The following is a 16,409-nucleotide window of genomic DNA, read 5'->3' as shown; positions in this document are numbered from 1 at the left end:
GACAGAGGGTGATGGTTACTAGCCTGGCTCAGCAGCTACACCACAGGAAGAAGACAGAGGGTGATGGTTACTAGCCTGGCTCAGCAGCTACACCACAGGTAGAAGACAGAGGGTGATGGTTACTAGCCTGGCTCAGCAGCTACACCACAGGTAGAAGACAGAGGGTGATGGTTACTAGCCTGGTTCACAGCTACACCACAGGAAGAAGACAGAGGGTGATGGTTACTAGCCTGGCGCCACAGCTACACCACAGGAAGAAGACAGAGGGTGATGGTTACTAGCCTGTCTCCACAGCTACACCACAGGTAGAAAACAGAGGGTGATGGTTACTCGCCTGGTTCACAGCTACACCACAGGTAGAAGACAGAGGGTGATGGTTACTAGCCTGGCTCCACAGCTACAACACAGGAAGAAGGCAGAGGGTGATGGTTACGAGCCTGGCGCCACAGTTACACCACAGGAAGAAGACAGAGGGTGATGGTTATGAGCCTGGCTCTACAGCTACACCACAGGAAGAATACAGAGGGTGATGGTTACTAGCCTGGCTCAGCAGCTACACCACAGGTAGAAAACAGAGGGTGATGGTTACTAGCCTGGTTCACAGCTACATCACGGGAAGAAAACAGAGCGTGATGGTTACTAGCCTGGCTCCACAGCTACACCACAGGAAGAAGACAGAGGGTGATGGTTACTAGCCTGGCGCCACAGCTACACCACAGGAAGAAGACAGAGGGTGATGGTTACTAGCCTGTCTCCACAGCTACACCACAGGTAGAAAACAGAGGGTGATGGTTACTAGCCTGGCTCCACAGCTACACCACAGGAAGAAGACAGAGGGTGATGGTTACTAGCCTGTCTCCACAGCTACACCACAGGTAGAAAACAGAGGGTGATGGTTACTAGCCTGGCACCACAGCTGCATCACAGGAAGAAGACAGAGGGTGATGGTTACCAGCCTGGCTCCACAGCTACACCACAGGTAGAAGACAGAGGGTGATGGTTACTAGCCTGGCTCCACAGCTACACCACAGGAAGAAGACAGAGGGTGATGGTTACTAGCCTGGCTCCACAGCTACACCACAGGTAGAAGGCAGAGGGTGATGGTTACTAGCCTGGCTCAGCAGCTACACCACAGGTAGAAGGCAGAGGGTGATGGTTACTAGCCTGGCTCTACAGCTACACCACAGGAAGAAGGCAGAGGGTGAAGGTTACTAGCCTGGCTCTACAGCTACACTAGAGGAGAAGGCAGAGGGTGATGGTTACTAGCCTGGCTCCACAGCTACACACACCACACATGACTGTAAGTCGCTTTGGATAAAAGCGTCTGCTAAATGGCATACATTATAGAAGACAGAGGGTGATGGTTACTCGCCTGGCTCCACAGCTACACCACAGGAAGAAGACAGAGGGTGATGGTTCCTAGCCTGGTTCACAGCTACACCACAGGAAGAAGACAGAGGGTGATGGTTACTTGCCTGGTTCACAGCTACACCACAGGAAGAAGACAGAGGGTGATGGTTATTAGCCTGGCTCCACAGCTACACCACAGGAAGAAGACAGAGGGTGATGGTTACTAGCCTGGCTCCACAGCTACACCACAGGAAGAAGGCAGAGGGTAATGGCAAATGGCACATTTAGCCCTGGGTCAGAGGTCACCTCTGGTGTGCCACAAGGGGGCGTGGTTTCACCTTCACATGTCCACCCGAAAAGTTGTCTTCATTGACACACTGGACACTGGGTATGTAGATGATGTAGGGCTGTCCTGAGCCATACCATTAACCAGCATCCAAGAGGACATTTCCATGGGCTTGGAGGTGAAGCAGCTGGAAGAGTGGGCCACATCCAACAACATGCTCCTGAATGGGGAAAAGTCTGTGGAAATTGGGATGTTTTTCTAGAGACCATCCACAACCTACACCACTAATTACCCACAAAGGAGAGTAATTGACAAACAAGCAAGTTGATGTGCTGTCGGTAGATAACTACCAATATAGCTCTCTTCTAAACGAGGCAGTGTTGTGTAGTACAGTACAATTTGGTGATTGATTCGGCCATAATGGGGGCTTGCTAGAACCACTACAAGCCAATAGTTGTTTGCTATATTTAAAATGTATTGTGGTATAACATTATAGCTAGCTAGCAAACTAGCCTAGCTAGCCTCATGCATCTCATTATGAGCGAAACTGTAGAAATGTTTTGATGATGATGGCGGAGAGTAAAGGAATGAGTTTGGCTTGATGACTCATATTAGTAACTATACCTGTGTCTGTGAGATCTCTCATATTCTACACCATGCTGATACAGTAGGAATGCAGAAAGTACACAACGGTTGCCCATGGATGTGTAATAGTGTTTTCGTCTTCCTCTCAGACAATACCGCTTGGATACAAAGAAGTTTATGACTCTCAAGAGATGTGAACCAACCAAACACACCATATGCAAGTATTCTCTTTGCAGAACTGTAGTTCTTATTATAAGCATTATTAGTATATTTTCCTTCTATTGTATACTGTATATGTCATACATTGCCATAACTGTTCCTGCATACTGCTGTGTAAACTCACCTCGGTCTCCACAACAAATCAAAGCCCTGTCTACTTATTTGCAATATTGACATATTGCGATATTGTCGTATTAAAACAGGTTGAAATATGCTGTACCCGTAAAATGTACAGAACCAGTGTGCGAAGCTGTCATCAAGGCAAAGGGTGGCTACTTTGAAGAATCTCACATATAAAATATATTTTGATTGGTTTAACACTTTTTTGGTTACTACATGATTCCATATGTGTTATTTCATAGTTTTGATGTCTTCACTATTATAGTAATAATAATAATAATGTAGAAAATAGTACAAAAATAAAGAAAAACCCTTGAATGAGTAGGTATGTCCAAACTTTTGACTGGTACTGTATGTACAACAGCTAGCAATATCTACAGTGAATTCAGAAAATATTCAGACCCCTTCCCCTTTTCCACATTTTGTTACATTACAGCCTTATTCTAAAAAGTATTACATATTGTTTTTCTCATCAATCTACACACGATATCCCATAATGACAAAGTGATATTTATTACAAACATATTTATTACAAAAAATATATATATATATTTATTTACATAAATATTCAGACCCTTTGCTATGAGACTCAAAATTGATTTCCGGTGTATCCTGTTTCCATTGATCATCCTTGAGAGGTTTCTACAACTTGATTGGAGTCCACCTGTGTTAAATTCATTTGATGGGACATGATTTGGAAAGACACACATATATCTATATAAGGTCCCACAGTTGATAGTGTATGTCAGAACAAAAATCTAACCATGAGGTCGAAGGAATTGTCCGTAGAGCTCTGAGACATGATTGTGTCGAGGGTACCAAAAACTGTTTGCAGCATTGAAGGTCCCTAAGAACATTGTGGCCTTCGTCATTCTTAAATGGAAGAAGTTTGGAACCACCAAGACTCTTCCTAGAGCTGGCCATCTGGCCAAATTGAGCAATCAGGGGAGAAGGGCCTTGGTCAGGAAGGTGTCCAAGAACCCGATGGTCACTCTGCCAGAGCTCCAGAGTTTCTCTGTGGAGATGGGAGAACCTTCCAAAAGGACAACCATCTCTGCAGTACTCCACCAATCAGGCCTTTATGGTAGAGTGGCCAGACGCAAGCCAATCCTCAGTAAAAGGACCATGACAGCCAGCTTGGAGTTTGCCAAAAGGCACCTAAAGGACTCTCAGACCATGAGAAACAAGATTCTCTGGAGGAAACCTGGCACCATCCCTATGGTGAAGCATGGTGCCAGCATCATGCTGTGGGGATGTTTTTCAGTGGCAGGGACTGGGAGACTAGTCGGGATTGGGGGAAAGATGAACAGTGCAAAGTACAGAGATCCTTGATGAAAACCTGCTCCAGAGCGCTCATGACCTCAGACTGGGGCGAATGTTGACCTTCCAACAGGACAATGACCCTAAGCACATAGCCAAGACAACACAGGATTGGCTTTGAGATACGACTCTGAATGTCCTTGAGTGGCCCAGCAAGAGCCCAGACTTGAACTCAATCTAACATCTCTGGAGAGGCCTCATAATAGCTGTGCAGCGATGCTCCCCATCCAACATGGCAGAGCTTGAGAGGATCTCCACCCGGCACAGCTAGAAGAGGACTGGCCACCCGTTAGAGCCCAGTTCCTCTCCAGGTTTCTTCCTTAGGTTTCTGCCTTTCTAGAGATTTTTTCCTTTTCACCGTGCTTCTGCATCTGCATTGCTTGCTGTTTGGGTTTTTTATCCTGGGTTTCTGGATAGCACTTTGTTACATCTGCTGATGTAAAAGGGCTTCATGAATACATTTGATTGATTGATCTGCAGAGAAGAATGGGAGAAACTCCCCAAATACAGGTGTACCAAGCTTGTAGCGTCATACCCAAGAATACTTGAGGCTGTAATCGCTGCCAAAGGTGCTTCAACAAAGTACTGAGTAAAGGGTCTGAATACTTATGTAAATCTGATATTTCAGTTTTTTAAGTGTTCAACACATTTGCAAAAATGTTATTAAATTTTTTATTTTTACAATGAGGCTGTAACGTAACAAAATGTGGAAAAAGTCAAGGGGTCTGAATGCAGATGTAAGCATACTAGGCATTATATACAGTGCCTTGCAAAAGTATTCGGCCCCCTTGAACTTTGCGACCTTTTGCCACATTTCAGGCTTCAAACATAAAGATATAAAACTGTATATTTTTGTGAACAATCAACAACAATTGGGAAACAATCATGAAGTGGAATGACATTTATTGGATATTTCAAACGTTTTTTAACAAATCAAAAACTGAAAAATTGGGCGTGCAAAATTATTCAGGCCCCTTAAGTTAATACTTTGTAGCACCACCTTTTGCTGCGATTACAACTGTAAGTCGCTTGGGGTATGTCTCTATCAGTTTTGCACATCGAGAGACTGAATTTTTTTCCCATTCCTCCTTGCAAAACAGCTCGAGCTCAGTGAGGTTGGATGGAGAGCATTTGTGAACAGCAGTTTTCAGTTCTTTCCACAGATTCTCGATTGGATTCAGGTCTGGACTTTGACTTGGCCATTCTAACACCTGGATATGTTTATTTTTGAACCATTCCATTGTAGATCTCCGTCCCAGTCTCAGGTCTTTTGCAGACTCCATCAGGTTTTCTTCCAGAATGGTCCTGTATTTGGCTCCATCCATCTTCCCATCAATTTTAACCATCTTCCCTGTCCCTGCTGAATAAAAGCAGGCCCAAACCATGATGCTGCCACCACCATGTTTGACAGTGGGGATGGTGTGTTCAGGGTGTTGCTTTTACGCCAAACATAACGTTTTGCATTGTTGCCAAAAAGTTCAATTTTGGTTTCATCTGACCAGAGCACCTTCTTCCACATGTTTGGTGTGTCTCCTATGGATATCTTTATGAAATGGCTTTCTTCTTGCCACTCTTCCATAAAGGCCAGATTTGTGCAATATACGACTGACTGTTGTCCTATGGACAGAGTCTCCCACCTCAGCTGTAGATCTCTGCAGTTCATCCAGAGTGATCATGGGCCTCTTGGCTGCATCTCTGATCAGTCTTCTCCTTGTATGAGCTGAAAGTTTAGAGGGACGGCCAGGTCTTGGTAGATTTGCAGTGGTCTGATACTCCTTCCATTTCAATATTATCGCTTGCATAGTGCTCCTTGGGATGTTTAAAGCTTGGGAAATCTTTTTGTATCCAAATCCGGCTTTAAACTTCTTCACACCAGTATCTCAGACCTGCCTGGTGTGTTCCTTGTTCTTCATGATGCTCTCTGCGCTTTTAACGGACCTCTGAGACTATCATAGTGCAGGTGCATTTATACGAAGACTTGATTACACACAGGTGGATTGTATTTATAATCATTAGTCATTTAGGTCAACATTGGATCATTCAGAGATCCTCACTGAACTTCTGGAGAGAGTTTGCTGCACTGAAAGTAAAGGGGCTGAATAATTTTGCACACCCAATTTTTCAGTTTTTGATTTGTTAAAAAAGTTTAAAATATCCAATAAATGTCGTTCCACTTCATGATTGTGTCCCACTTGTTGTTGATTCTTCACAAAAAAATACAGTTTTATATCTTTATGTTTGAAGCCTGAACTGTGGCAAAAGGTCGCAAAGTTCAAGGGGGCTGAATACTTTCGCAAGGCACTGTATTATACTACAACATCAGTCTAACTGAATATGGAGTTAGTTGGGTAATGGCAGCTGGTGTAGTAAGCTTTGGTGCTGTGGCGATGTTGACAGGGTTGTTAGATTTGGGGGGGCTGAGATTTTGTCTCCTCGTAGACAACTGTCTGGTCCATTCTGCACTCCACAGCCAGGTGGACAAGCTTCTCCTACAGTTTCTTCACCCACTACTACTTACAGATTATATGTTTGTACTGCAAGCGTCGTCCTGGAAAGACATGAAGACTGATCATGAAGATGTGTAAAACATGAAGACTTATCATGAAGATGTGTAAAACATGAAGACTTATCATGAAGATGTGTAAAACATGAAGACTTATCATGAAGATGTGTAAAACATGAAGACTTATCATGAAGATTTGTAAAACATGAAGACTGGTCATGAAGATGTGTAAAACATGAAGACTGGTCATGAAGATGTGTAAAACATGAAGACTGGTCATGAAGATGTGTAAAACATGAAGGCTTATCATGAAGATGTGTAAAACATGAAGACTTATCATGAAGATGTGTAAAACATGAAGACTGGTCATTAAGATGTGTAAAACATGAAGACTGGTCATGAAGATGTGTAACCATACAATAAACCATGTACTTCCGGTGCCGACAGAGATGGCCGCCTCGCTTCGCGTTCCAAGGAAACTATGCAGTTTTTTGTTTTTTTACGTGTTATTTCTTACATTAGTACCCCAGGTCATCTTAGGTTTCATTACATACAGTCGAGAAGAACTACTGAATATAAGAGCAGCGTCAACTCACCATCAGTACGACCAAGAATATGACTTTTGCGAAGCGGATCCTGTGTTCTGCCTTCCACCCGGACAACGGATCGGATCCCAGCCGGCAACCCAAAACAACGACGTCGCAAAAGAAGGAAACGTAGCGGTCTTCTGGTCAGACTCCGGAGATGGGCACATCGTGCACCACTCCCCAGTATACTTCTCGCCAGTGTCCAGTCTCTTGACAACAAGGTTGATGGAATCCGAGCAAGGGTAGCATTCCAGAGGGACATCAGATACTGTAACGTTCTTTGCTTCACGGAAACATGGCTCACTGGAGAGACGCTATCGGAGTCGGTGCAGCCAGCTGGTTTCTCCACGCATCGCGCCGACAGAAACAAACATATTTCTGGTAAGAAGAGGGGCGGGGGCGTATGCCTTATGGCTAACGAGATGTGGTGTGGTCACAAAAGCATACAGGAACTCAAGTCCTTCTGTTCACCTGATTTAGAATTCCTCACAATCAATTGTTGACCGCATTATCTACCAAGGGAATTCTCTTCGATTATAATCACAGCCGTATAAATTCCCCCCAAGCAGACACATCGATGGCTCTGAACGAACTTTATTTGACTCTTTGCAAATTGGAATCCATACATCCCGAGGCTGCATTCATTGTAGCTAGGGATTTTAACAAGGCTAATCTGAAAACAAGACTCCCTAAATTGTATCAGCATATCGATTGCGTAACCAGGGCTGGCAAAACCTTGAATCACTGCTATTCTAACTTCCGCGACGCATATAAGGCCCTGCCCCGCCCTCCTTTCGGAAAAGCTGACCACGACTCCATTTTGTTGATCCCTGCCTACAGACAGAAACTAAAACAAGAAGCTCCCACGCTGAGGTCTGTCCAACGCTGGTCCGACCAATCTGATTAAACACACTCCAAGACTGCTTCCATCACGTGGACTGGGATATGTTTCGTATTGCGTCAGACAACAACATTGACGAATACGCTGATTCGGTGTGCGAGTTCATTAGAACGTGCGTTGAAGATGTCATTCCCATAGCAACGATTAAAACATTCCCAAACCAGAAACCGTGGATTGATGGCAGCATTCGCTTGAAACTGAAAGCGCGAACCACTGCTTTTAATCAGGGCAAGGTGACCGGTAACATGACCGAATACAAATAGTGTAGCTATTCCCTCCTCAAGGCAATCAAACAAGCTAAGCGTCAGTATAGAGACAAACTAGAATCTCAATTCAACGGCTCAGACACAAGAGGTATGTGGCAGGGTCTACAGTCAATCACGGATTACAAAAAGAAAACCAGCCCAGTCACGAACCAGGATGTCTTGCTCCCAGGCAGACTAAATCACTTTTTTGCCCGCTTTGAGGACAATACAGTGCCACTGACACGGCCTGCAACCAAAACATGCGGCCTCTCCTTCACTGCAGCCGAGGTGAGTAAAACATTTAAACGTGTTAGCCCTCGCAAGGCTGCAGGCCCAGACGGCATCCCCAGCTGCGCCCTCAGAGCATGCGCAGACCAGCTGGCTGGTGTGTTTACGGGCATATTCAATCAATCCCTATCCCAGTCTGCTGTTCCCACATGCTTCAAGAGGGCCACCATTGTTCCTGTTCCCAAGAAAGCTAAGGTAACTGAGCTAAACGACTACCGGCCTGCAGCACTCACTTCCGTCATCATGAAGTGCTTTGAAAGACTAGTCAAGGACCATATCACCTCCACCCTACCTGACACCCTAGACCCACTCCAATTTGCTTACCGCCCAAATAGGTCCACAGACGATGCAATCTCAACCACACTGCACACTGCCCTAACCTATCTGGACAAGAGCTCGGCATTTAACACCATAGTACCCTCGACTACAGCTCGGCATTTAACACCATAGTACCCTCCAAGCTCGTCATCAAGTATCACCGCCTGGTACGGCAACTGATCCGCCCACAACCGTAAGGCTCTCCAGAGGGTAGTGAGGTCTGCACAACGCATCACCGGGGGCAAACTACCTGCCCTCAAGGACACCTACACCACCCGATGTTACAGGAAGGCCATAAAGATCATCAAGGACAACAACCACCCGAGCCACTGCCTGTTCACCCCGCTATCATCCAGAAGGCGAGGTCAGTACAGGTGCATCAAAGCTGGGACCGAGAGACTGAAAAACAGCTTCTATCTCAAGGCCTTCAGACTGTTAAACAGCCACCACTAACATTGAGTGGCTGCTGCCAACACACTGACTCAACTCCAGCCACTTCAATAATGGGAATTGATGGGAAATTATGTAAAACATATCATTAGCCACTTTAAACAATGCTACCTAATATAATGTTTACATACCCTACATTATTCATCTCATATGCATATGTATATACTGTACTCTATATCATCTACTGCATCTTTATGTAATACACGTATCACTAGCCACTTTAACTATGTCACTTTGTTTACATACTCATGTCATATGTATATTCTGTACTCGATACCATCTACTGTATCTTGCCTATGCCGTTCTGTACCATCACTCATTCATATATCTTTATGTACATATTCTTTATCCCCTTACACTTGTGTGTATAAGACAGTAGTTTTGGAAATGTTAGTTAGATTACTTGTTGGTTATTACTGCATTGTCGGAACTAGAAGCACAAGCATTTCGCTACACTCGCATTAACATCTGCTAACCATGTGTATGTGACAAATAAAATTGGATTTGATACAGTGGACTGGTGTGTGTTTTGTTACACTCAGAGTCAATCATTGTTACACTCAGAGTCAATCATTTTGCATCAGGCTGTTAGTAAAGACGTGAAAGGTTTGAGGGGGGCTGGACTTAGACAGTAGAGTTGTATATTTTTTGTTTATGAGCACCTACAGTTGTGCAGACAAGCACTGCCACCAATGGAGTGAATAGGCTAGAAGAGTACACTAACAGCCCCTTCATCCCCATGCCAAGGAACTGACGAGCTCGAGAAAGGGGGATACCTAATCAGCTGTACAACTGAATGCATTCACCTGAAATGTGCCTGCCGTATTGAACCCAACACCTCTGAATCAGACCGGTGCAGGGGGTTGGCCTTAATCAATATCAATGTCGGGAACAGTGGGTAAACAGCCTTCCGCAGAAAGACAGAGTTTTAACTGGTCAGCTCGGGGATTCGACCCAGTATACTTTCAGTTACAGGCACAACACTCCTACTCGCCAGGCTACCTGCTGCACTGGTATTGTTAGCTACGTTTCCTCACACCTCTTTTCTGCTGCGCTGATGTTGGCTGATCGGATAGCATCCTCTTTGAAGTGAAATGGAAAATTGATAGAATAGCATCACTTGTCAACGTTTGATGATATGGCAATTCATCAGTGGAGAATTTTGTTACGTTTCGAAATCCTCTGGCAACAGACTTTTCGATTTCTCACGCCTCCATGGGACGGTCCTGACGTTCTGAAGTCGCTATGAATTCTGGATATTGTAGTTTGCTTACAACCAGGCGATGTAGATTGCCTGTTTCTACCAGTGAGATACAGAAACGCTCATATATGGCATACAAAAATTCTAAATTGGTATGACATATATGTTAATAATATATTAAATGGACATATATAGTGAAATAAAGCAGAGGTGACATTAAATGGACATATATCGTGAAATAGAGCAGAGAGGACATTAAATGGACATATATAGTGAAATAAAGCAGAGGTGACATTAAATGGACATATATAGTGAAATAAAGCAGAGGTGACATTAAATGGACATATATAGTGAAATAAAGCAGAGGTGACATTTCCATTTAATATTGTCTCGATTAGTATGGTCAGATAAATTAAATCTAAATCTTATAGATAAAGATAGTGGCTGTATACACACATGTAGACATACTGTAATGAAACAGCAATGAGCTTTGAGCCAGAGGACCGGCGTGCTATCGACTGTGCGGCGAAAGCATGTTCGAACGGCAGAGGCTATTTCTGCGCTTATAAAGCCAGGGTCGTTACACTACTCCCTCCTTTCAAAGAGCGCGTCTTCGCGCTAGCTTGAGAATCTAAGACTTACAGGAACGCGCTCACCGGCTAAGTACATGCACTGTCGTGGATGCGATGTCCGATAACTTCTGACACCAGTGTAATGAAACAGGTAGAGAGCAGGTCTCGAACCCTCGATCTTCGAGCACGAGGTCCGGCGCGCTATCGCCTGTGCCGCAACAGCAAGCTCGAGGGGTAGCGTCGATTTCCGCGCTTATAAACCCAGGGTCGTTACACTACTATTCCTTGTGGAGCAATTTGTCTGTAATACAGTATGTTTGAGTGTATACGTTCAAAACATATGCCGAATATCACACATTAGAGTACATCCCTGTAGACTTGTTAAAAGTGAATAATTCAGGGCTAAACTTTAGGAGGCCTACTCCTTAATGAGGCCGGCTGTAAAAGCACCCTGCAGACAGCCGATGAACACACAAACCTGGCACACACTTTAATTACTGATAAATTGTGAGCCAGATAAACGCAGCGAGGAGCGGATTTCTCCTCCAGAGGGTTCTAATCGCTGTAAAGCCGAGTGCTGATCCTTACTGCCGACTACGAGGCTTCCATGGCAGGTGCCACTGCACTGAGGAGTCCCACAACAGACGCTGCTATCTGCTATTGACTCCAAACGGCACTCACTCACAATCTCCTCAATCTCTCTCACAGGGACTGGAACACAACTTGGCTTCCATGCACAACTTCTCTCTGTAGACTATAAGGAAAGCACGGTATCATAGACCAATAGACCAGAGTGACTCTGGGAAGAATTGAAGCTTAAACTCAGGAAGTATAGAGCTTACTGTATATGTATGGTCTTCTGATTGGTCTTGGAGTGAATTTGGATGAATGGTGTGATCAGTTTTGCTTTGATGAAGTTGGAAAAAGTTTGGTTCTTGTCTTGATCAGGAAGATCAAGAACCAATTCTAAGAAGTTCCGGAATTTATAGGCTCTATAAGGAATGGTAGATCAGGATAACATTTATTTTTATATATCTTATTAAAATGTTACAGATTATGTGACATTATGGTGCGCTAAGAAAAGCATGGAGCTCAGTTTGAACTGTATCTTTGGAGTGAGATGTGTGAACACTGAGGAATCGATTAAATGTATACTATGCACTATTAGGTACAGCATGTTGGAAGACTCAATTATGTTGAGAATAATTATTGTACATGTTTCAATGTCTGGTAATTGAGATATCCTTAATATCTATTGACCTTGAAATCCTACCATCATTATAATCATTGAGACATGCATATAAAGAAATCACACTCGAAGAACATTAAACTGATAAAACGTACAGTATTTTTATTCATATGTACACCTCCATCCCATCCGTCCCCCATAAATAAATGTTTTAGTCATACAGTTGATGAGTACGTATAATATATTTAGACAGTTCTACAGCGTATGTACAGGGTAGCTGTTTTCAAGGATTCACGTCTACATCATCAGCAACATCAGTGTCTTTGTTTGAGGGACCAATAATGAGTATTCATGGAATGAGAGAGAAAGGGAGAGAGAGTGAGTGAGTGAGAGCGAGAGAGCAAGAGAAGGAGAGAACGAGAAAGAGAGAGTTTGTGGGAAGAGGGAGACAGCTTTATGTGGGCATATACTGACGCAGGTCAATTCGGGACAAACTATGTACAATACAAACCATTCATACAAATTAGACTCTCTAAGACATCAAATTCATTACATTACATGTTTTATTAAGTCAATGACAATTAGCAAAGCCCCAAGTCAATCAAAACTGAATATTAACAATAAACCTAATAAGGCTGTGATTTTCTAATAATAATCTGAGCCAAGATTTATACAGGGACACTCCAAATAAGCTGAAGAATGAACAGCATCATTTCTGAACATGTAAAATGCTTAATTTTTTAAATATTTTTTTTATAAAACATGCCTGCGGGAGAAGCCTGCTCAATGCTAGCTCAATGTTAAGTCCGTCAGGCCATGGGACCATCTCCACCTGATGCTTCGATTGCACACCAACACACTCCTCTTCTTCAGCTCTCTCGCCTTTGAGGTCGAAGGGTTTGGAAATGTGTGGGGATCTTGAAGGCCTTCAAGGATAAGAGTCTGGACTGTTATTTCTGAGAGAGCGGAATTGAACTACTTTGAATGAAGAGTATTGCAGGTGGCAAACAAAACACAGGATCCTGTACGTTGCAGTCCAATTGGTAGCTCACAGAACTGAACTTTCATACAGAAAGTATGGTGGCCCTGAGGAGCAAAGTAAGAAATACTAAAAGGAGAAAATCTAGGCATTTAGAAACAAACTGGACCAAGCAAATTTACCTAACATAACATAAAAAGTTGTTACAAACTAATAAGACTTACATGAAATGCTGATTTTACTTAGTTACAAATGGAACTATCAACCTCAAATATGTACACATTATGCATCTATGAAATCATTGATGGAAAAAAAGTTATGAAAACAATAAATCAAATGGATTATAATCAATATTATTTGTTTAGTCATAGTATTTGTATACTGATAACATAATTATAATTATACAAATAATAATGGTTTTGCACAACATTTGAAAGAAAAAAAGTACTGCTCCCATAAATCTTTACTTTCTGTATTGTCATCAAAAGTCTTCATTTCATATATAGGTAATGAATTCATTTGACACATTATTTTATGTTCAGAACATTACAGCTAACATATATTTCTCTGGGTGGGGAAAAATAAGAAGCCCCACTAAGTAACTTTCTGCTCCACATTGGGGTTGTTGTTGTGGGAGTGGTCAGCCAGAGGGGAAGTAGGGAGTTTCACTGTGGTAGTTGTAGTCCGGGCAGACTTTCTGCACCAGCTTGTAGTCAGTGCTGTAGAAGGAGATGTAGATGCAGATTACTTTAAAGGGCTTGGAACAGAGCCAGGAGACGTGGCTCTGAGTCTGCTCCTGGTAACATGTCTTGGATGGGTCGAAGTTACACAGCGTGTTCCTGGCACCCTTCTCCACCTTCTCGTACTCGATGCGGCAGTTGAAGGACTTGGAGTCCTTGGCGTCAATCACGGACTGCTGGGCTGCCACATCGAACTCCACGATCTTCGTTGGCGGGACGAGACTCACAGACACGTTTCCCTGGCCTGTGGAGTTGTGTCTGAAGTAGACACTGAAGGTTCCGTTGCCGTGGTCCACAATCTTCCCGGTGATGAGGAGGTTGAGCTTGACTGTCTTGATGTTGGAGTGGAAGTCTCCCCAGCCAAACATCTTCTTGAACTTGCCTGTCTTGACCATAGGCCGCCGTTTGGCTCTAGGTCTAGAATCATGGAGGTCGGTGGAGTTCCTCAGCCAGTCCCAGAGGTCCTGCTCGGAGTAGGGCTCCGGGGTGTCGTAGCGCAGGTCCAGGGCCGTGGTGTTCTCTTTGCCATGGAGTGTCTGTGACAGCAACCTGCTGATTGACAGGTCCTTGCCGCTTTCTGTCCATATGTGTTTTAACGTTGACTTGGGGCTGCCCGATTTGAGGAGGTCTCCCTTGGAAGCATGTACACTTGTCACCTGAAACAAAGAGAGAAGAGGAGATACGTTTCTCTAACTGGTTTGTCATACATTTAGAGGCTGTTACAGGAGACACGGTAGTACTAGAGACAATTAAACATTTATCTAAACAGGCAATGAGACACATCAGCAGATATTAATACCAGATTCAGAAAATATTGACTTCACATTCAGGCCCAACACACAGCTTTCTACAAAACTGACCGATCAAAAGGGATTCTAAAGTGGGGAGATACTGGTAATCCATCTTCCAACGATCTTCAATTTAAAAAAGTAGCAGACAGCCCCCATTTGGGAGTTAGAATGTGAGAGACAGAACACAGCGATCCTCTCTCTCTCTCTCTCTCTCTCTCTCTCTCTCTCTCTCTCTCTCTCTCTCTCTCTCTCTCTCTCTCTCTCTCTCTCTCTCTCTCTCTCTCTCTCTCTCTCTCTCTCTCTCTCTCTCTCTCTCTCTCTCTCTCTCTCTCTCTCTCTCTCTCTCTCTCTCTCTCTCTCTCTCTCTCTCTCTCTCTTTGTCAGTCAGATAATAGAAGGGATTTCCACTTGGCTCCCCCAGATAGATAAATGCAGTGGCTATTCAGTGAATAAAGACCAGACTATTAAACACAGAGCGCTGCTTGGATTGATGATTGATGAACCCCCAGGATTTCACCATTTAGCCAAGATGAGCGGAATTAGGTTCATTCAGGCCCCGGCGGCGGAAAGTGACATTGATTGGCTGATTTCTACTGTAAGACATGACAGCAGATCCGTCTTGCCCAGGGTTTTTGCATTTTGTGGGCCGAGGCACTCCGGGGTCGATATGTAGAAAATAAGGTTTCGCTACCAATAAGTTTGCTGTTTGGAGATGAATTGACTTCCTCCCTACAGACAAGTTTAAACATATCATTGTGTAGGGGGGAAATATGCCTATATGGTTCCCATAAGGCTCTTGGTGTAGAGAAAAAAAAGAAACAAAATCAAAACGTTGAATGACCTGGGGTGTGTTTTGAATTGCACATTAAAAGCCATTTGAACCTAGCTTGGAGTAGAGTAGAACATTATCATATCATTTCTGTAGGAAGCGTTCTTTGCGCATTGGCCAGAAGTAGGATCTTAATTTGAGCCAGTTTGCTACAACAGGAAAATAATCCTGCAGCAACAGGAAATGTGAATAATTATGTGGATTATAATGAATAATTATAGTAGTTACAGGTGACATTTTACAACCTCTATTTTAGCCTGGTTTCTATTGACCACAGCGTAATGGGTAAAGTATTCCACTCTGAACCTGCGTATGAAGAATAGCCGTAAGCCCTGACTGCTTGAAATACCTTGAAATACCAAATTCATTAGTTCCCATTAAACTACATATTGCTACTAAACATACACAATTTCATTGATTACATAAGGAGATCACAATACAAATGTATTGATCAGAAATCTTCTCTGCATCTGGTTTAAGTCAATGGAAATGTTTACAGATTAATTGAGATAAAATATGAAGGAAGATTAGCCTACTGAACAGGGCCGAATTCATGGATATTGATTAAGGCAGCCCTCCGCAACGCTCTAATTCAGAGGAGTTGGGTTAAATGCAGAAGACACATTTCAGTTGAATGCATTCAGTTGCACAACTGACTAGGTATCCCCTTTCCCTTTCCTTTCCCTTTAATAGCATATGCAATAATGTGTATTTTTTGTTGTTGTTGAGCTCATTCATTTGCATGATGTGATGGCACACTAAAATGTGGATATTTATCCATACTTACTATTTGTCCATTGTCCTCTATAGACAGCCACCACACAATATACACACACACATCGATCTACGAAGCTTTGGGCAGTTTATCTGACTTCATCATCCAGCATGCTTTGGGCCTTGGGCCAATGTGTTTGACTCCATTTTACAGCATGCTTT

General features: G+C 43.4%; 1 protein-coding gene across 1 annotated transcript in view; it reads right to left on the bottom strand.

Annotated features, from left to right (window-relative positions):
* Nucleotides 1-12,270: 12,270 nt before the first annotated feature.
* The window catches only part of LOC124042752 (neurexophilin-1), a 53,795-nt gene continuing 49,656 nt past the window's right edge, over nucleotides 12,271-16,409 (bottom strand). Inside the window, exon 2 of the mRNA XM_046360857.1 lies at nucleotides 12,271-14,509. Within this exon, the coding sequence (XP_046216813.1) occupies nucleotides 13,754-14,509 (756 nt within the window). The 3' untranslated portion in view covers nucleotides 12,271-13,753. The remainder of the gene's footprint in view (nucleotides 14,510-16,409) is intronic.

The sequence above is a fragment of the Oncorhynchus gorbuscha genome, linkage group LG09 (genome assembly GCF_021184085.1).
Source record: "Oncorhynchus gorbuscha isolate QuinsamMale2020 ecotype Even-year linkage group LG09, OgorEven_v1.0, whole genome shotgun sequence".
Classification (NCBI taxonomy): Eukaryota; Metazoa; Chordata; class Actinopteri; order Salmoniformes; family Salmonidae; genus Oncorhynchus; species Oncorhynchus gorbuscha.
Note: the sequence above shows the minus strand (reverse complement) of the source record. Positions and strands in the feature narration are given on the sequence as shown.